Source organism: Carcharodon carcharias, chromosome 28 (genome assembly GCF_017639515.1).
Source record: "Carcharodon carcharias isolate sCarCar2 chromosome 28, sCarCar2.pri, whole genome shotgun sequence".
Taxonomy (NCBI): domain Eukaryota; kingdom Metazoa; phylum Chordata; class Chondrichthyes; order Lamniformes; family Lamnidae; genus Carcharodon; species Carcharodon carcharias.
Window position 1 is genome coordinate 17,859,296 of NC_054494.1, and position 26,197 is coordinate 17,885,492.

The window sequence follows — 26,197 nt, forward strand, 5'->3', positions numbered from 1 at the left end:
ATTGTGAATTCTGTTTGATATTTCTTCTTGGGACATGAATGATGCTGGCAAGATAATGTTTATTCCTGGTTACCCCAAGGGCATTGAGAGTCAACCATGTACGATCAGACTGGAATCATACATATAGGCCAGGCCTGGTAGTTTGCTTTCCCCAAAGGACTTCAGCGAACCTGTTGCGTTTTTACAACTAACTGGCAGGTTTCATGATCACTAATCTCTTCATGCTGGCCCACAAATTACTAGATTTATTGAGTCTAGTTTCACAATTTGTCATTGAACTCACAACCTCAGGTTTGTTGGTCTAGTACCATAACCATTAAATTACCATATTCTGTCTAGAGAATGAAGCAGGAAGCAGATTTGCCCATAGCTTTTGTGTTAGGTTCTCCACGGAGTCCACATCAAATCTGCCTGTTCCAGGCCCGGACATGACACACAAGTGGCCCCATTAAATAAAAGCCAACCTAATGCCACATGTTTGAAGGGTACCAGACAATAGAGCTCCTGTGCAGCATCCATACAAGAGATCAATAAACCATGTTTGTGAGTAATATCAGACATCTGTAGCTTTGGGGAACTGCCCTAGGCTGTGGGCTTTTTCAAAGTAGACAGAAAACACAGGAGCCAAAGACTGCGTTCAGTAAATGTGCACACATGCAAATTATCAGTGTTGGTCACAAAAACAAGACCAAAAGTTAATCTCTCATGATCAGATTACACCAATTCCACCACAAACTAAACCAGATACACAAACTAAACCAGATTCCGATCTGGCCCAAAATGTTTTGCTGAGGTTTTCACCCAGGCTTTCTGTCGAATTGTCTGGTTGCTTTTTCTTGTTTTAGTGTGAAGGCTGTGCCTACTCAAACCCTTTGCTCTGCATCCCAACACAGAAACATCAACATCGCTTCCAATATAAATGATAAAACTTTCAGAGTTTTAACTGCATCAAATACCCATTCTTTTGTCCTAAGCTGTTATTAAATTATTTGAGACCTTTGTTGTGCTATAAATGTAATATTTCCACTTATGACCAAGTGTCACCCTTAAATTCAATGGTAACATTTGCACTTCTGAGTTAGATGCCCTATTCCAGATACTTGAGCATATATCTAGGCTGACCCTCCAATGCAGCACTGAGGGTGTGCTGCACTGTCAGAGGTGACACCCTTCAGATGATACGATAAACTAAGGCCCCATCTGCCCTCACATGTGGATACAAAAGAACCCAAGGTACTTTTGCAAGAAGAGTATGGAGGGTCTCCAGGTTTCCTAGCCAAAATTTATCACCCAATGAATAACACCATAACCACCCCCCCCGATATTTCCTCAATTTTAATATATTTGCTAATTTGTCTTTTGAAAATCATCAATCAGAAAACCAAGAGCTGTTGCTATCCAAGCCTTGAGAGAAATTAAACTATCAAATGCATCTCTTGACAGTACAGAATGCTCAGTAACATAGGAAACCTCACTGTGTTTTAGACCAACACTACAAAATCATTTTTTAAAATATTGCATGGAAGGCATGCGATGTGTTTGAGGTCCTCAGCCCAGCTCCAGCTGCATTGATCATAAAATAGTGAGTATCCCTTTAAATGGTGAGTAGCCCTTTAAATAGTACTTCAAATTGATATCAACCCCATGTTTACGGGCAAGCTGTCAGGAGTGGGTGATAATTGAAGTGATGGCCTCAGAAATGCCATGCTGTGAATTATTAATAAAACCTGGCAGGTATTTTATATGGCAATCATCTGGCAAAACTGTTTTCTGTTTCAGGATCATCCTGGAATGCAAATATAACTCTGTGTTCCTTTCTTAACTAAAAACTGTCTTCTTAAACCCCTTTCCCCTGTCTCCTTCACCTCCAGTAAGTGTGAGGAGCTCACAAACTTCTTTGGCATTAAGATCAAGACCATCTAATCAGCTGCATCTGCCATTTCCCTCCCTTCCCCAGCCCACCTGACCAAACTTCCTCTAAAATTCCCTCTCCCTTACTGTGAACGTGCACCTTTCTCCAGTTTCCCTCTTATCTTCCCTCATGTCCTCTCAGAACTCATCTTGCTCATGAGACCCACCACTTGGAATAAGCACATGAGGGTGGCAAGGACACTGAATGAAATCTGGGTGGGTACTTCAATGTTCATCATCAAGAGTGGCTTGATAGCACCACCACTGGCCAAGTCCTGAAAGACATAGCTGCTAGACTGGGTCTGCAGCAGGCGGTGAGGGAACCAACAAGAGGAAAAAGCATACTTGACCTCACCCTCACCAATTTACTTGTCACAGATGCATATATCCATGACAGTGTAGGTAGAACTGACCACTGCGCAGTCCTTGTGGAGTTGAAGTCCTGACTTTACACTGAGCACAGTCTCCAATGGTGTAGTGTATCACTACTACTGTGCTGAATAGGGTAGATTCAGAACAGATCTAGCAGCTCAAAAGGAGGCCTCCATGAGGTGCAGTGGGCCGTCAGCAGCAGCAGAATTGTAGGGACAGTTTTGTACATTAAAGATACTAAATAAGTACAAGTTGTTGTTTAAGAAATCTCTGGGTGACTGCTCCTAGTGCTCTTTAACTCCTTTATCAAGATAGTTAAACCAACATTTTAGCTTAAGAACCCATCTTGACCACCCTCTTGACCATGTTTGAACTGAATGCTATGGACAGGGTCACGGTAAAAACTGAAACTTCCTCCCCCACACTCCGAATGCCCTAACCATGCCAACTTGTGCCACCCCCTCATTCTCTCTCACACACACACACACACATGCACACGAGAAAGCTGCAGTTCAAGAGAAAGTGCACTTTTACAAGTTGTAAACAAATGAATAGTTCATAGTTCACGTGTTTGGCTTATCGTAGAAAAAAGAGTTGTTGTGGGCCTGTTGAAGTTCACATTTTCACTCCGAAAAGGTAGTTTAGGTGGGTTCAACGGCTGGAATCATATATCAGGATTATTGCAGGACTTCCTTGCAGAGATGGGTGTTCAGCAGTAGCAAAATTGGTTACTTGAGTTTTTTTTCCAGGATGTCAAGGAAATTATGTCTAATAGACTCTGAAAAGGAAAGGCTGGGGAGACTTCTAAGATGTAACAGTCTCCAGATTTTTATTTAGTAAGGCATAGGCGCTACTGCCTGGTCTGCAAATGGTGTTCTGTAGTGGGTCTCCCTGGATCTTGGGGTAATATATTTGTTATCAGCAGCCAGTTTTGGTCACATGATGGAAAATTTCAGTGCCATTCATTGTCCACATAATGGGGTTGAAACCAGGGTGAATGAGAATAGGGAAATGGCTGGTAACCCATTAACAGACCAGCTACGATTAGCTCATGGAAGACCTTATTTGATATTCCATCTTCACAGCTCTGACACAACTGGCAGCAATCGTTTGTTAGATCTCTCCCATTGAGTTGGTAAGGGTGGCTGCTTTGCACCTGAGAAACACATCTGCATTTTGGGAGCTTTTCAGATGTGAGTTAATCCTTTGTCTGTGCAGAAATTGCAATAGACCCCTGACCCTTGCCAGCTACCTTGGCCATCTTGTTAGTCTCCATTTTTAAATAAAAGACAGTTCCAGGAAATTATGAACCGAACGTTGTCCACGTTTAAAGTTATGAATAGGACATACCATAAAGTATTCAGCAAAAATGACCTTCTTTGTGTTTTAACACCATTCTTTTCCTTAAATATCAAAAGCATGCTTCAGACAGAGGTCACAGGAGATTTTTTTTTTAACCTATCTTGCAGTATTAACCTAAAACACAGCGGGGTTTCCTATGTTAATGCAATTTTGTCTCACTTAAGCCCCTCAATTAAATTACCTGGTGCCACAATTGGTTCTTTGGTCAGGGGTGGGAGTGCCAGGCAGGAGAAGCTTTGCTGCCATTGTACCCAGTTGGTGCTGATCACTGTTGGGCTGCTCTCTAAGGTGGATGGTCTGCACCACCTCTTTTTGGCCCCTTGGATGGAACACTTTGCCGTTGCATTTCACCTTATCAAGCAGCCCGGCTGAGAGCCATTCAGAGTGGCTCGATGCTGGGATTTGACATTGAGCCTCAGTGAAGACGAGGAGCTGATCTGGAGCTCTATGGTGGAAGTTTTAGCATGACGTTGCTAAAGCTATTGTCTGAAATTAGGTTATTTTGCTAATTCAGTTTAAGTCTCATTACGTCATCCCATCAATTACCCTTTGGCTGTGTCAGCTCTCAGCATTTCAGAAGCGAAGGGTCTAAACCATTAACTTGGTATTGTCTACGCAAGGGCTGATGCATCTATCACTTTCCTGTCTCTTGTTTCTTTCTCCTGTTCTTTACCACAGTCAAGTACAGATCGCACACACAGATTCCTTTGGAGGAGGGAACCAGGAAGTATGTTGATATTCCAAAAGGTCTTCATTTGATAGCAGGACTGCTGAGTTGAAATTTTTTGAAATACCTGTATATTTATGAGCATGCTTAAGTGTATACAGGAGCTTGATGAGTAATTTGGTGTTTTACTGTTAAATCCAGCCTGCTTAAACTGCTGTAAAGTCCCAAAATACTATCGAGGTCAATAACCTCTCAATCTTCAGATTATCTCAGTCAGGCTATTAACATTCTCCTTTGCAGCTTTGTAATATTAACATTACCAATACCTCATTATGGTGACAGACTCACCACCACCTTCTCAAGGGCAATTAGGGATGGGCAATAAATGCTGTCCTAGCCAGTGATGACCACATCCCGTGAATCAAAACAAAAGATTATTAGCATTATAATAGAGACTATCAGTGCTCTGATTACAGTTCCGTGCAAGTGCTTTCGGAACAGTGGTCTTTTAATAGTGGCAGGGCCGTCTCAGACTTGCATAATAGAGGCAGGTCAGCACCTTTAAAAAATAATAAAAACAGAGAATGCTGGAAAAACTCAGTAGGCCTGACAGCCTCTGTGGAGAGAGAAACAGAGTTAACGTTTCGAGTCACTATCAGCACCATCAGCACCTTCTTTAGTCTTCACCACTACCATTAACACTCCCTTTGTCTTGTGTCCTTGACATATTTGTCAATTTCTCTTTAGCCCCCAATTTATCGCTGACCTTCTATCCTGCTTTACCTGCTCCATGCCCCCCTCCAACAACATGGGACAGAATTTTGCTCTTGTTGGACGGGCTTAGTGGGGACGAGTGGGAGTGGCCGCGAAATGGACCCGCCGCCTGTGATTGGGCATGGGCTGTGATTTCACGCTGGCGGGCCAGTTAAGGCCCTACTGAGCGTGAACGCCGATTGCAGAATGTTCAAGAAGGGGCAGATGGGGGCGGGAACCTATTGGCCACTGAGTCCAATGGTGACTCCCACAGGGAGGGTCACCGCATCAGAGTTGCTGCAAGGACACGGCTGCAGCTGCAGATGTAGACACCAGACGGGAGGCGAAGCCGTCTGGGCACCCGGCTCCCTGTTTCTCGGGTGAGTGCCTCGCCGTCCTCCTGGAGATGGGAGGAGGAGGCAGCTGAACCTCACAAAGAGAGCATGGGGGGAGGTGGCATCCTGGGTGAGCAACCACGACGTGGTGCAGCCAGCGTGGGTGCAGTGCTGCAAGAGGTTTAATAACCCGTTGTGCTCAGGAAGGGCAAGTACCGTGTTGGCATGGCTCAACGTGTTGAAGTGTTTTGGGCTGGCCATTCCCCTGCGGAGCTCAGGGGTGTTAGAGTCTGAGTGCCAACTGTCAGTGATGCCGGAGCTGGCCAAGCGGGCGAGACCTGGCTGCTTGGACTGAGTGCCTTGTGGCTCGAGGGCCATGACTCAGATGAGCCCTGCAAGCTGTTCCTCAGCTGGGGTTGCCAGACTGCAATGGTGCTGCAGGTAGAGAGTGAACTAATCAATGATCCTCTGTCCTTTCAGGAGAAGACATTGCATAACAATATTGAGAGGTTACGGACTGGTGGGGAATCCCCACATCTCCTCATCCTCTCCAGATATGAGCAGGAGGCCTTGGAGCTCAAGACGTGCCATGCACCTCGGTCAACCAACTGCGGAGAGGCTGGGGTGTCAGATGAAGGTAAGAGTGCAGTGCACAGAGGTGAGAGTTTCGGTTGGTGCAAACAATCTTGTGTAGTCTCAATATTGATGGGAGCCTCAAAACTGGATTCCACATTGATCATTGGGAGACGATGGCACCATGATGCAGATCTCGAATGTCTCACCAGGGTGCCTGGCTTGCACAGAGACAGTGTGATGACTTTAACTAATGACATGTCCTTGTTCTCCCTTAGATCTACCACCAGTCTCAGGACCTCCAGGAGCTACCCCTGACACAGGAGGACCACCAGGCTCCAGAAGCACCTGCATCATACCTGCTCTCTGAAGCAGGTACCAGCATAGATGCCAGCACCTTGGTGGGCATTAGATTGGTGGCTATTTTCTGAGTGCACATTGCCCAGTGAGGGCACTTCACACTTGCCTGAGGTGCAGGTGGAGGCAGAGCGTGCCCAGGGGGTCGGCAGTTGGAGGACTGGTGGGGACCAGGATGATGCTCAGTCGAAGGCTGATCATGAGCCTCTGGAGTCGGCCATTAGGCGGCAGATGCTAGATGTCCAGCAGGGTGTGTGGGAGGATCTGGCGGAGATCCATGAGGGTATGAGTGCCATGGTCTCTGTAATGGGGGAATCCATGCAGAGCATGAGCACTGTGTTGACCATCATGGCTGAGTGCAATGCCTCCTCCATTGACAGAGTGGCGACTGATGGAGAGGCTCCTCCAGGGACTCAATCAGGGGTTCCTGGGTATTTGCTCGGATCTGCAAGCCCTCACACAGGCAATGATCTCAGGCGGGCAGTGCCAGAGTGGGAGATGGGTGAGGCACCCAGCACCCCAGCTAGATGCCCATCCATCAATGGCGAGCAGGGAGATCCAGAGCAACCTCACATTGGGCACAAGCTGCTTGTTGCCTATGCAGGCCCCTCTCAGGGCGCTCTGGATGACGGCAGCAGCTCTTCCGCCCCTCTGTCAGTGACCATGGCATCCGGTGAGGCTGCGGTGACTGGGGAGATGCCAGCTGTAGCACTGGCCGCTCTCTCCCAGGCGGGGCCAGCACAGGCTCCACGGGCCAGAGGACGACCATCAAGGTCATCAAGGCCAACAGGACAGCAGAGTCAGCAGGCTGTCTCCAATGCCACTCCCAGTGAGGGGGGAGCGCTTAGAAATAGCATCCGCAAACCTAAGTTTAAAGCACCATAATCACAAGAGGGACTGGTCACGGGTGATCTTTTGTTCTCCCATTTTTTTTCCTTTTTTTAATGCTGTGACCATCAACACCTGATATTGTTCTGTTCATAATCTGTGAGCGCCAACATTATATTACATTTGCTTTTGTGTTATTGGCCTGACTATGCTTCATTTGTTTTGTAGGTGTGGGGCACGTCAGTATGTAATGCTGGACGTGGGTGGCTCGAAACTTTATTGCACAGGCACCGAGTGTATCTTGGGGGCAAAGTAAAGGGTCATTTCTGACATCTGGGATGGAGGCAGCAGCCTTGGCACAAGGTGGTAGCGCTTATTTGGCAGCCTAGCTGAAGGAGCGTTGGATCAAGGTGTCCCTGGTGTCCCTGCCTCGCTGGAGGTTATCAAGCTCTAGCTCCACGCCCTCAGCGTTCTCCTCACCCTGCTCCTCTTCTGACTCACTACTGGATTCATCCTCTGGGCCTGTGCAGCTGCGTCAAGATCCTCTTCCTCCAGTGGCTCCCCCCTTGCCAGTGCCAGATTGTGGAGAGCACAGCATGCAACCACTATCAATGACACCCGCTCTGGGGGGGTATTGTAGCACTCTCCCTGAACAGTCCAGGCATCAGAAGTACATCTTGAGAAGACTTATGGTTCTCTCTACCACTGCCCTTGTGGAGACATGGCTCCTGTTGTATCACTGCTCTGCCTCTGTCCTTGGGTGGCAGAGAGGCGTCATGAGCCACCTTTTCAAGGGATAGCCCTTATCACCCAGCAGCCATCCATCCAGTCGGGCAGGAGCATTGAACAACTTTGGCACCTGGGAGTGTCTGAAGATGTACACGCCATGGGAGCTGCCAGGGTTCCTTGCACAGACTTGCAAAATCTGCCCATTCATGGAGTGGAAGCCCTTCCTGTTGACGAAGGCACCCGGCTGACCCACTGGTACCTTGATGGCCACTTGGGTGCAGTCTATAGCACCCTGGACATGGGGGAACCCAACAATTGCTGCAAAGCCTCTGGCTCTCTCAGCCTGGCTGGTCTCGTCCGTATGGTAATGAAGGAGAATCAATACCTGCCTGAACAGAGCTTCTGTCACCAGCTTGACACAACTGTGGACAGCTCATTGGGAGACTCCACACAGAGCCCCCACTGAGCCCTGGAAAGGGCCGCTGGCATAGAAGTTGAGGGCCACTGTGACCTTCAGAGCCACTGGCATGGGGTGTCCACCCACACAGTCAGAGTTGATCTCAGGGCCCAATCACCTGACAGATGGAGGTCATGGTCTCCCTTGAGAGGCACCTCGGACATATTGAGGTAGCTGCATCACTGCCTGTAAACCCTGGCAGCAGGATAGTGGCATCTTCTGCGGCCCCTTCTGCCTTGGACTACCTGTTGGTCCTGCGCCCCTTGTGCCTGTGCCTCTCCTCCCACAGGGAGAATGAAGCCCCAAACAGAGATGAAGCTGCCAAGAACCGAAAAGCCACCAGTAGCAAACCCTCTCAAAACTCCTCACCACTCACAACGGCAATGCTGCTGATCCTTTTCATCCCACCCGTGGATGAGGTTTTACAAATTGTGGGCTGCCCGCCTGCCCATTTTGCCCAGGTGATGAGTGCAAAATCGCACGGACAACATGAAATCAGAGTCAATCTGGTTCCTAAGGGCCTTAACTGGCCTTTTATTAATGGGCGGGCATGGGTCTGACTCCCATGCGCACCCGCCAACCGAAATATCATACAAGTGCGCGATGATGTCGGGACGCTCGGCCAACATCATCGCGCGCCACCTCACACTCGAGCGTATCGGCCACACACCGAGAGAAAAATTCTGCCCATAAATTCCATCACATTTCTACTTCTCTTTAGCTCTGAAGGAGAGATATTCGAAAACGTTAACTCTGTTTCTCTCTCCACAGATGCTGTCAGACTTACTGAGCATTTCCAGCGTTTCCTGTTTTTTTTATTTCAGATGTCCAGCATCCTCAGTATTTGCTTTTGCTTACCCTCAAAAAGTAGAAGGGTTAGAAACCATTCATTAATGAATGACCCATGGCTGTACGCTTGGGACTGACTGCTACCTGCACTTCCCCAGATGGTTCCATTGACAAGGTTACCGTGCAGTCCTAGTTTTGCACTGACTTCGGCTGAGGTGGGGTCAGGCAAAGCACAGTTGACCTCAAAAGTTCTTGCTCGGGAGGTTCCTTTTACTGATCGTTAACCGATGAGAATTGCTAGAAAATGCTTGTGTGTAGAGATTGGGTGAAGACAGGATTAAGCTAGGCTTTGATGTCCCCACAATAAAGTAGCGAACTGGTGTTTAGGTGTCTCGGGTTACATTTGATGAATGACCACCATATTTATAAAATAAAAAGGATCCATGGGTTGTGAGCATTGCTGGCAAAGCTGGATTTTTATTGCCCATTCCTAACAAATGAGTGGCTTGCTAGGCCACTGCAGAGGGAAGTCTAGAGTCACATCAGTGTTGGCCTGGAGCCTGTTATAGGCCAGACAAGTTAAGGATGGCAGGTTTTCTGACATGAGTTGGCAGCACTCTGGCCTCACAAGGCTCCATCTTCAAGTCCCACTCCAGACCTCGAACAGAAACATCAAACCTGACACTCCAATGCGCAGTACTGAGGGACCACTGCACTGTTAGAGGCGCTTTCTTTCACATGAGACCGAGGGCTCATCTGCCTGCTTAGGTGGACGTAAATGATTCCCAGTGCACGACTTTGAGGAAAAGCAGGGGAGGTCTCCCTGGTGTCTTGGCCGATATTTGTCCCTCGATCGCCATCACAAAAACAGATTGCCTGGTCATTATCACATTGCTGTTTGTGGGGGTTTGCTTTGTGCAAATTAGCTGCTGTGTTTCAAACATTACAACAGTGATTACATTTCAAAAAGCATTCCATTAGCTGTAAAGCCCTTTGAGACGTCCAGTCGTTGTGAGAAGTGCTATATAAATGCAACTCTTTCTGTTTCTCCAGACATAAATGAACAACGATCCAGCAGCTTTGTTATCACTTGTACTCTACATTTTTAATGAATCACATGAGTGGGATCTGAACTTCTGATCATTAATTTAGAGCTATGTTTTTACTCACCCAGTAACATAACCACTATACTAGCACACCACTTAGGAACCATACAGCACCTACAGAGATGTACAGTCCAAGCATGAGTCAGCACCTTCAGGAGAGCAGGAGAGAAAACTGGAGGTTGGAAGGAAACTAGTGTCCTCCAAATTTCTAGGCAATATATCTTCATGTAGCTTAACAGCCACTGTCCACCTTGCCAAGAATGACTGACGATTATAATCCTTAGCAGTCATCAATGCAAGAAACATAATATTTAGCAAAACTCCAGCACAAAAGGCTGTAGCATCCATTAGCAAATTGAACAATATTTCAATGTAATTGTAGATGGCCCATCAATTTGGATCATGACTTTCAGGTCAGCAATTCTTCAGCAAATAAACATTCTGCAGAAACATCTGTCCTGACTGTTTTTAAGAAGAATGGAGTATAATTGAAATCAATGGTTGGAAAGTCATAGGGTCAAAGTTCCGTGATGGAATTCTGACTGGCAAGATCCACCTGCTGGAAGCATTAATTCAGAATATTACCCCAAAAGTGAGGAGGAAAATGAAATATTAACTTGCCATTTAGGAATGCATAGTAGCCCCATTACTCACCATACCTTATGTTGTACCTGTCAGACTTAATGTATTACACATCCATTACGGCATTATCTTTAAACAGTCAGATTAAACCTTTGCTACAATATACCCTCACAGATTTCATTCATTTTCCTTCCTTCTCTCCATCTTGTTTTCTCTGTTCATCCATTTTGGAGACAGTCTATATCTATTTACTATTTCTCTTGAGAAAATACTTGTCTTGGATGCCTTCTTCATTGTTTAAAAAAGTTTTTCTATTTTCTGCTCCTTTACAAAACGGAAAAGAGTCTCTGGAAAGGTCACAGCGGCGGGGTCAAATAACGACTGCCAAGCATGCTTCCTGCATCCGGATTGGTGAGTCAATGATAGACCACAGCCCATTCACCACTGCTCATAACCTAACTCTCACCAAGTTCCTTTCACCCAACACCTTCGTGCTCACTGACCCGCATTGGCACCTGGCCCACCAACGCCTCAAGTTTAAAAATCCTTGTGTTCAAATCTCTCCATGGCCTTGGTCCCCCCTTTCTCTGTAACCTCCTCCTGCCCTCTGTCCTTCTGAGATCTGTACGCACCTCTAACTCTAGCCCCTTGCACACTTATTACAGGTGTGGATCATTTTAAGCTGCTACGTGTCATAGGACATAAAGAGGGTAGTATATCGGATTAAACCAAGCCAAAGTTCCAAGGGTCATCAGCACATTTCACTAACCAACAATCATGGGTCACTGTGAGACATATTGTCGCACAATAAAAAAGATAAAGTCAGTACTTTTGTTTTCCTGGCAAATTATTCAACCAGTGCACTTTGATTTACAAACTGCATCAAGAGATGGTATTAAAATCAAATGCAGAAAATGGATGGTCCTAAGTGATATTTGAATGATCCATTAGAATGCAGACTCCCATATTTCTTTGTGACAGATTCATGTTGTTAGTCTGCACAGTTGGAAGTTATTGTTTAAATGCTGGTAATGAATAACAATCATATATGCCCAGCACATCTCAGTATAATCAACCATGTCCTCCAGCCCATTCGAATATAGTCATATGCTAAGCAACCAATTGTTTTCCAAAAATCAGTGGGATTCTAGACATAGATTGAAAGGGCAATGTGTTCATGAAAAAGAGGCTTGCATTTACGTACTCTTTCATGACCAGCCCAAAATACTTTACAGCCAATCAAGTACTTTTGAAGTGTAGTGCTATTTTGAAGTAGGAAATGGGACAGCCGTTCTGCACACATACCCCATGAGCAGTAATGTGTTGACGGCCAGATTATCTGCTTTCTGTGATGTTGAGTGAGGGACAAATATTGGCCAGGACACCAGGGAGAGCTCCCCTGCTCTTCTTTGAAACCGTTCTTTTACACCCAGCCGAGATGGCAGATGGTATCTTGGTTTGACATCTCATCCAAAAGATGGCACCTCGAGGGCAACACCCTCCATACTGCACAGGAGTGGCAGCCTTGATTTTTGTGCTCAAGTCCTGGAGTGGGACTTAAACCTGCAACATTCTGACTCAGCTGAGTGGCAGCAGACACACAAGCTTTATTTGTTGACACAGAAGCACTCTTACTGCATGCAAGTGACTCCCATTTTGGCACAAGATACCACCACAAAGACAACCATTAATATCCAGATGAATGAGATTCCTCTTTTAAAAGGTGGACGATGAATGTCTTTCTCGACAATTAGTGACTTACCAGTAAAATCTCAACTCAGTGTGTGGCTTAGCATGAGACCTCTGAGAATTCAATTTGATTTGCAGTTGGCATTTAAGGGGAAAAGCATTCATTTCCCTGCCAAACAAAATTCCAATATCGTTTCTTCCTGTCACATGATCAGGCATTGACGTTTTCATTGCAATCTTTAGTGGCCTAGGGAATTTTCCACTCAAACTGAAAGCAAACATATAAAAAGACTATCACTGATTCAAAGGGGCATGCACATCTTTGTAAGTGCACTTGGCTTCTGTATAGCTAAGGTATAAATATCAACAATTTGATCAACAGTCTGTGTAGATTTAGCGAGTGTCAACTGAGGTAGCAGCAAAGATGCTACAATCTGTTTCACTGCACCTTCGACTATAGACCAAGGATAAGGAAAACTATCTAAGCGTTCATTCCTGATCGTGATCCGATTACCTCAGTTGTGTGATGATGATCCACCAGACTTTCCCCATGATCTTTCTCCTCAAACAAGAAACGTTGGGAGTATAATTTTTCCTTAAATTTTATATATAGTGTGCTTATTGTACAGTATCAGTGCATTCATGAGACTAATCAACATTCCAATTAAGACAACATCCAAGCTCTTCATTTCTACCACCATCTTGCATCATTTTTTGGTATTGTGCAATAAGTCAAATAAAAAACCAGAAATGTTGGAAATGCGGAAGTTTGTGGGTTCAAGTCTCATTCCAGAGGCTCAAGCACAAATCCAAGACTGGCACTCAGTGCAACATGGAGAACGTAACATTAGAAACAGGAGCAGGAGTAGGCCATTCAGCCCTTCAAGTCCACTCTGCCATTCAATGAGATCATAGCTGATCTCCATCTTCAACACCATTTTCCTGCACTATCCCCGTATCCCTTCATGCTTTTAACATGCAGCAATTTTTTTGATCTCAGTCTTGAACATACTCAATGACTGACCCTGCAGAGCCCTCTGGGACAGAGAATTCCAAAGATTCACCACTAACTGAGTGAAGAAATTCTTCCTCATCTCAGTCCTAAATGGCCTGCCCCTTATTCTGAAACTGTGTCCCCTGGTTCTAAACCACCCCATCCAGGGGAAACATCCTTCCTACATCTACCATGTCTAGCCCAGGAAGAATTTTGTGTTTGAATGAGATCACTTCTCATGCATCTAAACTCCAGAGAATAAAGGCCCAGTCTATTTAATCTTTCCTCATTGTACAATCCCGCCATTCCAGAATTAATTTAGTGAACCTTTGTTGTACTCCCTCCTTGACAAGCATATATCTCCTTAGGTAAGGAGGCCAAGCTGTACACAATACTGCAGGTGCAGACTCACCAAGGCTCTATATAATTGCAGTAAAATCTCTTTACTCCTACACTCACTCCTCTTGTAATAAAGGCCAACATACCATTTGCCGTCTTAATTGCTTGCTGTACCTGCATGTTAGCTTTCGGTGACTCATGAACACCTAAGTCCCTTTGAAATTCAACACTTCCCAGACTTTCACCACTTAAGAAATACTCTGTATTTCTGTTTTTCCTACCAAAGTGGATAACCTCACATTTCTCCACATTGTACTCTATCTGTCAAATTTTAGCACACTCGCTTGGCCTCTCTGAACCCTCTTGAAGCGTCTTTGCATTCCCTCACAACTCACCCCCTCACAACTCACACTTCCACCTAGAGAGTGCTGCATGGACGGACATGCTGTCCTTTGAATCAGATGTTAAACCTTCTCCACTCATTCTGATGAAGAAAAAAGATCTTACGGCGCAACTTTGAAAAGGAATAGGGCAGTTGTCCCTGGTGTCCTGATGAATATCTGTCCCTCGACCAATATTGTTGAAACAGATAATCTCATTATTATCACATTGCGGTATGTGGGACTTTGCTGTGTGTAAACTGGTTGCTGTGTTTCCTACATTACAATGGTGGCTATGCTTCCAACAGTATTTCATTGCCTCTAAAGCACTTTGGCACACCCCGAGGTTGTGAAGGGCACTATATACGGTAGGTGAATTAGCAAATCAGAAGAGAAAATATTAGTTGATATTTGATATCAAATGACCAATAAAGTCCGAACTGAGAAAGTCCTACCTTTCTCTTTACAAACTTGACTGACCTGATGCTCATTACCAAATTTTCAGCTTCTAACCCTATTCTTCTATTCTGGCTATGACACGAACTGGACATTGACTAATTCAGAATCCAAACACAAAGCGTATCCCCTAATCCTCTTTCCCTAAGCTTGCATCCCTCCTGAGAATTATTAAATCTTTGCTTGATTCCCCACGCCTTCAGCAAGATTATGGGACCACATTAATTCATTGCACTGCCTTCTCACCTATGACTGAGAGTTGTGATCCATTGTTCTGCAGTCTTGGTATAAGGGCCTTATGTGAAATCAGCTTGGGCCATCTCAGACCAGCTCCTACAATGCCATGTTGCATTTATATAGAACCTTCAACATAGGGAAATGGATGGCAAGAATATGGGAGAGATTCAAAGCTTGATCGAAAAGTTGAGTTTTGAGAAGACTTTTTAAGGTGGAAGGTGAGGTGGAGTTGCAAGTTGCTGAACAACACCCTCTTACTCCCAAACGATGGGAAGATGGCGTCGGAGTGGTAATATCATTCACCCAGCAATCTAGAGGCTTGGCTGGATGCTTGGAGGGGTATGAGTTCAAATCCCACCACCCTAGTTGGTGGGATTAAAATTCAATTAATAAATCTGGAATATAAAAGCTAGTCTAGTCTCAGAAATGGTAGCCATGAAGCTATCATTGGTTGTTGTAAAAACCCCATCTGGTTCACTAAGATAAAAGCAAAATACTGCAGATGCTGGAAATCTGAAACAAAAACAAAAATAGCTGGAAAAACTCAGCAGGTCTGACAGCATCTGCGGAGAGGAATACAATTAATGTTTCGAGTCTGTATGACTCTTCATCAGAACTAAAGTTGTATAGAACCTTGGTGAGGCCACAGCTGGAGTACTGTTTGCAGTTCTGATCACCACTTTATAGGAAGGATGTGATTGCACTGGAGGGGGTGCAGAGGACATTCACCAGGATGTTGCCTGGGATGAAACATTTAATTTATGAAGAGAGATTGGATAGACTTGGGTTGTTTTCATTGGAGCAGAGAAGACTGAGAGGCGACCTGATCAATGTGTACAAGATTATAAGGGGCATGGACAGGGTGGAGAGGGAGCAGCTGTTCCCCTTAGTTGAAGGGTCAGTCACAAGGGGGCATAAGTTCAAGGTGAGGAGCAGGAGGTTTGGGGGGATGTGAGGAAAACCTTTTTTACCCAGAGGCTGGTGACGGTCTGGAATGCACTGCCTGGGAGGGTGGTAGAGGCAGTTTGCCTCACATCCTTTCAAAGGTACCTGGATGAGCACTTGGCACATCATAACATTCAAGGTTATGGTCCAAGTGCTGGTAAATGGGATTAGGTAGGTAGGTCAAGTGTTTCTCATGTGTTGGTGCAGACTCGATGGGCCGAAGGGCCTCTTCTGCACTGTGATTCTGTGATTCTGTGATTAAAGAAATATAGAAATGAGGTGGAATATAAGCTGGTTGAGGGGGCTGGGACAGGTAGAGCTGGATAGAGGGCCTGTGATAGGTGGAGGCAAAGAAGAGATTGCCAAAGATGTTATAGACAAAAAGACAAAGGGGTGTTGATGGTGGTTATATTAGTTGAGGAATGTACTAATGATGACAATAAGGGTAGAAAGCAGGACGAGCAAGGTACAGATAGCCCTAGTGGGGGGAAGGGATCGAAATAGGCTAAAAGGTGGAGATGAAACAATGGATGGAAATACATTTAAAAATAATGGATCAGTGAACCATCCGGTTCACTAAAGTCCTTTAGGGAAGGAAATCTGTCATCCTTAGCTGGTCTGGCCTATATGTGACTTCAGATCCAAAGCATTGTGGTTGATTCTTAACTGCCCTCAGTTCAAGGGCAATCAGGGGTGAACAACAAATGCTGGCCTTGCCAATGATGCCCACATCCCACGAAAGGGGGTTGGGGGGGTCGATGGGCGTGGGGGGGGGGGGGCGTGGTGGTGGTGGCGGTGTAGGTGGGGGGGCCAGTTTATTGAGTTTGGAATCTCACTGAGAGCAGAAAAATGTCATGCCTAGATGACAAGTGGAAAAATGTTCAGGTTGATTCAGTCTTTGGCAGGTTCCAGCCTTGGCGTTTACAGACAACACTGAGGCCAAGTTAATTCACAAAGCACAATCCCCTTGAAACAAAGAGTCTGGCCTTTTTTTTTATTGGTTGCAATGATGGTAGATGACACAAAATGTATTATTAAACAGTTGTGCACGGCGCCATCATTAAAACTGGTTCTAATGTGATCAATAGTTTCCCCTGAAGCCAACAGTTTGCTCTTTAAACTGAAAAAGGAAACAATCACTCTCACTGCCATGGGGGCGTCTCTAGGATTTTGAGTTGATGGGTAGGAAGCAATGTTAAAACAGGGTCATTTTAGTAACCCTGCACTTGAAAGAAACAGGGGCCAGTTGCAGTGCTACAACAATCTACCGCTAATTATCTGAGCCACAACCAATGAATTTAGCTTAATATTTCCATACTGTAACTATATTGTAGTCCACCCACTCACCCACCCCACCCTCCCCGCCCATTCACCCCCACCACCACCGCACCAAAGATCAGAAGATCAAAGGTCTCAGGCAGCTTTCCTCAACATGTCAACATTTCAGTCTTGGTGGACGGGACGTATGAGAGATATTACTGCAAGCCACCTTCAGCTGTAGTTCAGGAAGCTGGCACTATCTCACGAAGGAATCATGAGCTTCTGAGAATGAGCTCCCTTGTGTTTGGTTCTTTTTTTAGAGCCTGTGGGAATCTGAGAGAGTGCTTAGCTAGAGGAAAACCACCTTGTTTCAATCCTGTAGTGCTGCGCTCAGCCATCACAAACTCATGATCCAGCCAGGCACTGACTTGCTTCTCTCCTGTTCTTTCCCAGCTTGTGCAAGAGAAGACCGAGAGAGGAACAGAAAATCAGGCGCCAGGGGAGGAAGGAAACCTTAAACAAGCATTCCCGATTTGACCATTGGGTGAATGCACCAATTGGAGTGGGACTGACAGAGAAAGGAAGGCCCCATGTTTGACCCATGGCCTCACCCGAGTGATCTGGGGCCAAATCGTCCCAGTTTTGCACTAAGTGCGGTTCCGGGTGAGCAAACCGATGTTTTACCCGTTGGCCTCAATGGCGGCTTTTCACGCCGTATCATCCCAAACCCGTTGCATTACTTATACGTTCTTGGGAAACCTGACATTTCCGTGGCAGGCAGACTCTCATCCGCCCACCACGCCATCATCTCACCGCTTCCTAACCCCAGGCACCACTTTAAGGTGCAGCCGCGCTCAGTGCTTCCAGCCCAGGGCTGCAGCAAAGAAGACATGGCCCCAAAAGGCAAGGAGACTGCAGCCCTCGAGCACCTTGTGGATACCGTGGAGGCTGCTGTGATGTCCTCTACCCCTGCTCTGGCCGCAGGAGGGCAGCTGCGTTACCACTCCAGCTTGGTTGGTGATGGCAGTGGTGATCAGTGCCAATGTTACATAGAAGAGGTTGGCCATCCAATGCAGATAGAGGGTGAATGATCTCACATGGGCAGCCAGGGTAAGGCAACTATCTCATCACTCTAAACTCACACACTCAAGCCCATCACACATTCACTGGCCTCTCACTCACTGCCAGCTCAAGGGACATCATCACCCATTCTCACACACACCCTCACATCTCCATCTGGCCTCATCTCCTCTGGAGACTGCCTCCTCAGCCCTCACCATCTTGAGGCCACTTGCACAGATCAACATGTGCCCCCACACACAAGCTGGGATACCCTCCTTCCTCAGTACAGCCCTTGTCCTGCAGCTTCTTCCCTTGCCTGAGGCCACTTCTCCCCCTTCCCCAAGCAAACCTAGCCCTGCAGCCGCTGAAAAGCCATCCACTTATGGCTGATCTGTAGGAAGAGAACTGCCCGTGAGGCCCTCAAAATGTGGTACCGTCTGTGAAGATTGGCACTGATGACTGCGATTGCTGCCTGAAGCAAGGTAGGGAAACAAGCCTTGAATTCCTGAGTGAAGTGCAGGTCTCCAGGTGCATACCTTATACGTGCTGTTGTGAAACAGGTCAGAGTGTTTCTCTGCCAAAGTGGGTGGATGATCCAGCGGGGTTGGTGGCGGGGGGGGCGGGGAATGAGTCCAGTGGGCTGGCCTTATAATGCTACGCTGATTACAATGAGGTTCCTGATGTCCGAAGGTAGGGAATGCGGCCTGTCATTGGCGGGTGGAATGGATGATGACAAATTGGTTTCACGACATCGTGAAAGCAATTTTTGGCCTTCTCACCATATTGTCCGCTTACGCCACCGAACACACCTAGTGCCAGCGGGCAGGGAAAATCCTGGCCCTAATGTTGGCTGGGGTGATTTTTAAGTGGGGAAAGAGTTGGTGTCTACATTCCTGAGGTAGTGGGGAGGAAATGGGTATGGGTTCCTGCTTCTGATCACCATCCAGTGGGCTAGACCATCTTTGCCAATGTCAGGTGCAGCCCAATGACAATGTTAGCCCTCTTGCTACCCCTGGTATAATAGAACTGGTGCCACTTACTGTCTAGGGTCACCCAGTATTAACGATGACTGTTGTTATATCCTTTAAGAGAGAATATGCTAATGAGTAAGTAGCCAAGACGCAAACCAGGAGACATTGTTCTGAGTAGTTTTCAGTTTAGCTAGCAGCGTGTCATGTGAAGAAGTTGCAGTTGTACTTTCCTGTTAACAATAGCTGTTGAATCTTTATAGTCAATCTGTCTGCTGAGCAATCCTGTACTACAACTTCAAATAAACCAAACTTATATTTATTTTACCAGTCATGTGTGAGATTAGTAAGTTTGTATTGAGCAAACAAAGAAATAAAACAATGACCCAGGTGAAGCTGCAGTTTACTGACTGAACCTGTTATGCAGACCTGGCAAAGTCAGTATGTTAAAGGAAAGATCATTTACAGTTGGATTCCTGTAGAGACCTTTCAATGTAAGATTGGAGTTAGCCCTGTTCCATGGCAGAGTGATATCACTCACCACTGGGTATAAATTTTCATAATTAAAATCCTGTCATTAATTCTCCTTGTGGGTTATACGAGATTGAGTGGAACATATCAAAGAGCCATTGCAGCACAGAAACAGGCCTTTCAGCCCATCAACGGTTCAAACCTCTGTCAGTTCAAGATACGTTCTGGTTCCTTGAATCAAAGGAAGCCTTTCATAGTGAACACAGCATTTTGTTTTCCACTCGATGTGACCCATACACAGGCAATCCCCAATCAAATCAATGTGTCAGTGATTTTATATAGCTTCCACATAAAACCGAGAGAAACATTAGCATAGTGACTGGTCTTTATCTGCATATGACCAGCTCAAGCCTCTCCATTGGGATGGTTATCGTTCTGGGCTCCATAAGCTAGTTCCACAACCGTATGGTGCCTTTGCTGTGATGGAACATTAGGCAGCTAGATGAATAATAGTTATTAACAATATAGGAAGAAAGAACACCCTTGCATTTATATAGTATCCTTCATAATCACAGGATGTCCCAAAGTGCTTTATGATCCTCCGTTGAAGTAGTTTTAAAGTGTAGTCACTGAGGTTTTGTACAGAATGGAGTAGAGAACTTATACACTGTGAAATAAGTTCAAATCATCTGTTTTCAGTTTTAGTTGAGGGATAAGTGTTGGTCAGAAGAACCCTCGCCTTCAAAAGAGTGCCATGGAATCTCTAAGAGGGCAGATAGGACCTTGCTTTGATGCCTCATCCAAAAGATGGCACCTCCAACAGTGCAGCATTCCTTCAGTACTGTGGTGGTTTTTTTGCCTTTATTTATTTAATTGGACATGGGCATTGCTTGCAAGGCCAGCATTTATTATCCATCCCTAATTGCCCTCGAGATGACTGGCTTGCTGGGCCATTGCAGAGGACGGTTAAGAGTCAACTTCATTGGGTCTGGAGTCACATGTAGGCCAGACCAGGTAAAGAACTACAGGACATTAGTGAACCAGATGGGTTTTTACAACGTTCAAGAACAGTTTCACGGACACCATTACTGAGACTTTATATTCCAGATTTATTAATTGAATTTAAATTAAACCAGCTGCTGTGGTTGGATTTAAATCTATGCCTTCTGAGCATTAGCCTGGGCCTCTGGGTTACTAGTGCAGCAACACTACCACTAGGCCACCATAGCCTGGATTAACCCAGAATCTATTACTTACTGATTGAGAGGAAAGAGTGATACCACTGAAACAACTTTAAGAGTTTGCCAGTTGGCAGCATGCTTACTGTTGAGTCAATAGGTTGTAGGTTCAAGTACAGATTCAAGCACTTTAGCATATAATGTCAACATGTTCCAGTGTAGTACTGAAGGAGCACTGAACTGCTGGAGATGTCACTTTTTGGATGAGATGCTTAACTAAGGCCCAGTTTGCTCTGGTGGATTTGAGAGATCCCATGGCACTATCTAAAGACGAGCCGGTGAATTATCCGCAAGAGTTCTGGCCAATATTTATCCCTCAACCAACACCCAAAAGAAAGGGCTGATCTTGTCGATTATTGCACCACAGTTTGCGGGATCTTATGGTGCACAAGTTGATTGTGTTGTGCAGTAAAACAACCAGCACCCTTCAAAAGTACTTCATTGGTCGTCTAGCCTTTTGGGGGCCCCTTTGGTTCACGGAAGGTGCTATACAAATGCATGTTTTTTTCTTTCTTATGTCTGACACGATGACTGCTCATTGTACTCAATCCACCCCCATTACCAGTCTAAATCAACTAACTGAGCTATCACTAGGAATACAACTTGCAACCTTCTTATGCGGGCAAGGGATAAGCTGCAGCCTGGCTGTCACAAGGTCTTAGTGTCACCATCCTTAGACCAGTGAATAAGACACGATAATTATAATGTTGCTCAGTATTAAACAAAATAGCTTGGAAATGCTAGCAATTAACTTAGCAACAAGGGTTGATGGGGCATAGATATATACAGGTTGAGGGGGGTGGACTTTATAATGTTAATTGCCTGACCAAATATGGACAGTAAACCAGTTGTAAAAAGTCCAATGTACACTCAGCATAGGTTATATTATTAAGAGCACAGCCAGAGGAGACATTAGGATAATTTTCCAAGCAGCAAGAAGCCTTGTCCCTACCCACACACACACACAACTTCCCAACGTGTCCCAGCTTTGGGTCTTTTATTTATTGGAACAGTATAAACATCTGGCTGTGAACGAGGGTAAAGACAGGGATTGATCTCCTAATCAGGCAGATGTGTGTCCCCTTATATCATGGGTACGGATCACAAGCAATGGGTATGAACTCTAATCATTATAGGAATAAGTATGACTGATAATCAATGGAAGAGCTGTAAAGTTGGCCAGGCTGTGCCAACAAAGTAATAGTTAGTGTGCCAGCTGACCCCTAATACTAACAGCAAACCTGGGGGGGAAACCTCTTCTGTGTTGAACTTATTTTAAGGAGGAGGAGACCTTTTCACTACACAAATAAAGCAATTTTCTAGAGTTTTCCAAAAGGCATTACATTGTGAATCCCAAGCCTCCACTTTGCAGGATTTTTCCATAAACTAAAAGCCTCCACATTTGTCACGCCAGTTAAAAGCTTTGGCGACGACAGGGTTAACAAGATGTGAAACAGAAATGCATACAAACCACATCCTTGTGCATTCCCAGTGTTTATGTGAAGGAAAGAAAGTACTTAAAAAAAAATGCAGGTCTTGTTTAGTTGGTTAGTTTTCACTGTAGGTTTAGTGGAAATTTTCTTCAGTGAGGACCAGGCAGCCAAGGTAACTAAAGCACAAGTTGACGCTACGCGTTATAATTAACTGATGCTGCACTATCCTTGTCCGTGTCTTCATACACTTCAGTGATCAGCAGATAGTCCAACACATTCAGTTCTAAACTACAAGGCATTATTAACATTTCCCGAAGCAGCCAGTCAGTATGCTGAACTACCCTGAAATCTTAATTCAATTCTTTAAATGTATTATCATAAAGGACAGATTAGTACCTCTGCTCCAGCCAATTAGGTTTTCTTATTCCAATATAACTGTCTGCTTATTTTATGTAGAAGTTATTACTTTACAGTCCTCACATTCCGTGAAACAAATAGTACAACATACCAAGCTGGGACCGCCTTGATCTTTGTCTCCACATAGTTCCTGCTGCAGTAGAGACCTCTCCACACTTTCTTGCATCTGCTGCCCTGCTTCACTAGTTATAAGCAAAAGAATGTACTGAGTGACCACATCCTCATGCATCATTCCCCTTGACAAAAACAAGGCAGAGAGTCAACTGGAAGGATCTGAGATTGTAAGAGCAGCAATTGCTTCACAAATTTGAATCCAGAAGCCCACACAAACACTTCGCCATAAGCTTTTTGAACTCAGGTTGCTATTCTGCAGGTGTCTTGTGTGCCAGGCACTTTGGGATGGGGAGAAAAACTTGAATTGATCAACATTGGAATGGATGTGATTCCAACGATTGGGTAAAGTTGTAGGTAAAACTGCATTTATTTCCCTCACCTGGGACAAGTTGGCTGCAACTGACAAACCCATCCCTGGGGAACGTTGAACTTGGAATTTGGTTGAGGTCGACTTTACTATAATTTGGCCTCCAGATGGTTAAACAACTTGGTGTCATTATAAGGCCACCCCCCCGTCCATAGTCCTGTAGTTCTGCTGCAAGATATCACAAAATGTGGTTTAATCTTTGTTTCCTGGCTCCTGCTCAGTTTTACCTAGTTCCCTTTTGTAACGAGATCTGCTTCAATGCAGACAACCAGCCAGAATCTGGCTCCAGCTCATCACCACCTCCCCACCAACTCAAAAAAGCACTAATGCCCTCATTTATAAATTGCCTTGTCATGTTGAAAAGTCTCAAAACATTTTGTACAGAGGATTACTTTCCAAAGTGTAGTAGCTGTGGCTATGTGGGCCAAAGCTGCAATTATCCCGTGTCGACATTTCTGACGGACTGCAATTTAGCTTCCCACAGGCATTACTGGGCTGCTGTCCTCAAAATGTACCCGTCCCATGATCCCACTGAAGATGAATTCTAATTGAGGGATACATACGAACATACGAATTAGGAGCAGGAGTAGGCCGCTCAGCCCCTCAAGCCTGCTCCGCCATTCAATAAGACCGTGGCTGATCAGATCGTAACCTCAGCCCCACATTCCTGCCTACCTCCCAGATAACCTTTCACCCCTTTGTTGACCAAAAATCTATCTAGCTCTGCCTTAAAAATATTCAAAGACTCTGCTTCCACCGCCTTTTGAGGAAGAGAGTTCCAAAGACTCACGACCCAATGAGAGAAAAAAATTCTCATCTCTGTTTTAAATGGGCGATCCCTTATCTTTAAACAGTGACCCCTAGTTCTAGATTCTCCCTCAAGAGGAAACATCCTCTCCACATCCACCCTGTCAAGACCCCCGAGGGTCTTAAAGGTTTCAATTAAGTCACCTCTTACTCTTCTAAATTCCAGTGGATATAAGCCTAACCTGTCCAGCCTTTTCTCATAAGAAATCCTGATATTAGTCTAGTAGACTTTCTCTGAACTGCTTCTAATGCAATTACATCCTTTAAATAAGGAGACCAATACTGTACAGAATACTCCAGATGTGGTCTCACCAGTGCCCTGTACAACTGAAGCATAACCTCCCTACTTTTGTAATTAATTCCCCTCACAATAAATGATAACATTCTATTAGCTTTCCTAATTATCTGCTGTACCTGCATAATAACCTTTTGTGATTCATGCACTAGGACACCCAGATCCCTCTGAATCACAGAGATCTGCAATCTCACCATTTAGATAATATGCTTCATTCTTCCTGCCAAAATGAGCAATTTCACATTTGCCCACATTTATAATCCATTTGCTAGATGTTTGCCCACTCACTTAACCTATCTCTTTCACTTTGTGGCCTCCTTACGTCCTCTTCACAATTTACTTTCCTACCTGTCTTTGTATCATCAGTAAATTTAGCAACCATTCTTTCCGTCCCTTCATCCAAGTCCTTTATATAAAAATTGTAAAAGTTTGAGGCCCCAGCACTGATCCATGTGGCACACCACTTGTCACATCCTGCCAACCAGAAAAAGACCCATTTATGCCAACTCTCTGCTTCCTGTTAGCTAGTCAACCTTCTATCCATGCCAATTTCTTACCCCCTACACCATGAGCTTTTACTTTCTGCAATTTACCTTTGAGGTGACAGTTTATCAAATGCCTTCTGGGGGCAGAATCTTGCCCTCGGATGGTGGGCAGGTGGATAGCCGACCCTCGCCACTGAAACGGGGCCTGCCGCCATTTTGAGGCCCACTCAGTGGCCTGCCCGAGGGGAAGCGCTATGCGCTATGCGCTTCCTGTGCGGTTGGGGGGGGGGATTCCCCATCTGTCAAAGTGCGCTCTCTCGCGCATGCACACGAAAGAGTGCACTGCTCCCTGAGACGAAGTCATGTCTCAGGGAGTTTACTGACAGGTAAGTAAAGTCTAAAAATAGAAAAATATTACAATTATTAACAAGTCCCCCTCATGTGACAATGTCACACAAGATGGGGCACGTTAATAATAAACACATAAAGTTTATTACATTTTTAAAAAACGGACATGAACTGTCATCCCGCCAGCGGATGAAGTTTCATGAATAATGTGGACTCCTGGCCTGCCCGCCAGCCTTAAGCTTGGCCGGGCAGGTCTTTAATTATCTTAACGATCCTGTCAATGCCCTCAGTTGGCCATTGACAGGTCGGTGGGCGGACAGCTGATGTCGCTGTCCGCCCGCCTTCCTCAACATTTAAAGGGACCGGGATGACGTCGGGGATTCCTCCCAATGTCATCCCGCGTCATTTTCCCCTTGGTGAGCTGGCCCCACCCATAAATCACCGAGGGCAAAATCCTGGCCTGGAAGTCTAAGTACAGTACATCTACCAATTTCTCTTTATCCACAACACATGTGACTCTTTCAAAGAACTCCAGTAAGCTGCTTCAACATGATTTCCCTTTTACAAATTTTTACATGTTGATTCTGCCTGATTGCCTTGAATTTTTCTAAATGTCCTGCTATAGCATTTTTAATAATAGCTTTTAACATTTTCCCTATAACAGATGTTAAGCTAACTGGCCTATAGTTTCCTGTCTCCCTCCCTTTTTGAATGAAGGATTTATATTTGCTATTTTCCAATCTAATGGAATCTTCCCCGAATCTAGGGAATTTTGGAAAATTAAAACCAATGCATCAACTATCTCACTAGCCACTTTTTTCAAGGCCTTAGGGTGAATTCTATCCAGACCTGAGGATTTGTCCACAGTCCCACCAATTTGCTCGATACCACTTCCTTGGTGATTGTAATTTTCCCAAGTTCTTCCCTCCCTCCATTTCCTGATTTACAGCTATTTTTGGAAAGTTACTGGTGTCCTCCATAATGAAGACTGAAGCAAAATACCTGTTTTATTCATCCATCATCTCCCTACTTTCCATTATCAATTCCCCAGGCCCGCTCTCTATAGGACCA

General features: G+C 45.2%; 1 protein-coding gene across 1 annotated transcript in view; it reads right to left on the reverse strand.

The window, feature by feature from the left end:
* Positions 1-22,866, reverse strand: part of LOC121270898 (rho GTPase-activating protein 22-like) — a 370,801-nt gene extending 347,935 nt beyond the window's left edge. The window contains exon 1 of the mRNA XM_041176476.1: positions 22,802-22,866. Within this exon, the coding sequence (XP_041032410.1) occupies positions 22,802-22,835 (34 nt within the window). The 5' untranslated portion in view covers positions 22,836-22,866. The remainder of the gene's footprint in view (positions 1-22,801) is intronic.
* Between the last annotated feature and the right edge of the window lie 3,331 nt (positions 22,867-26,197).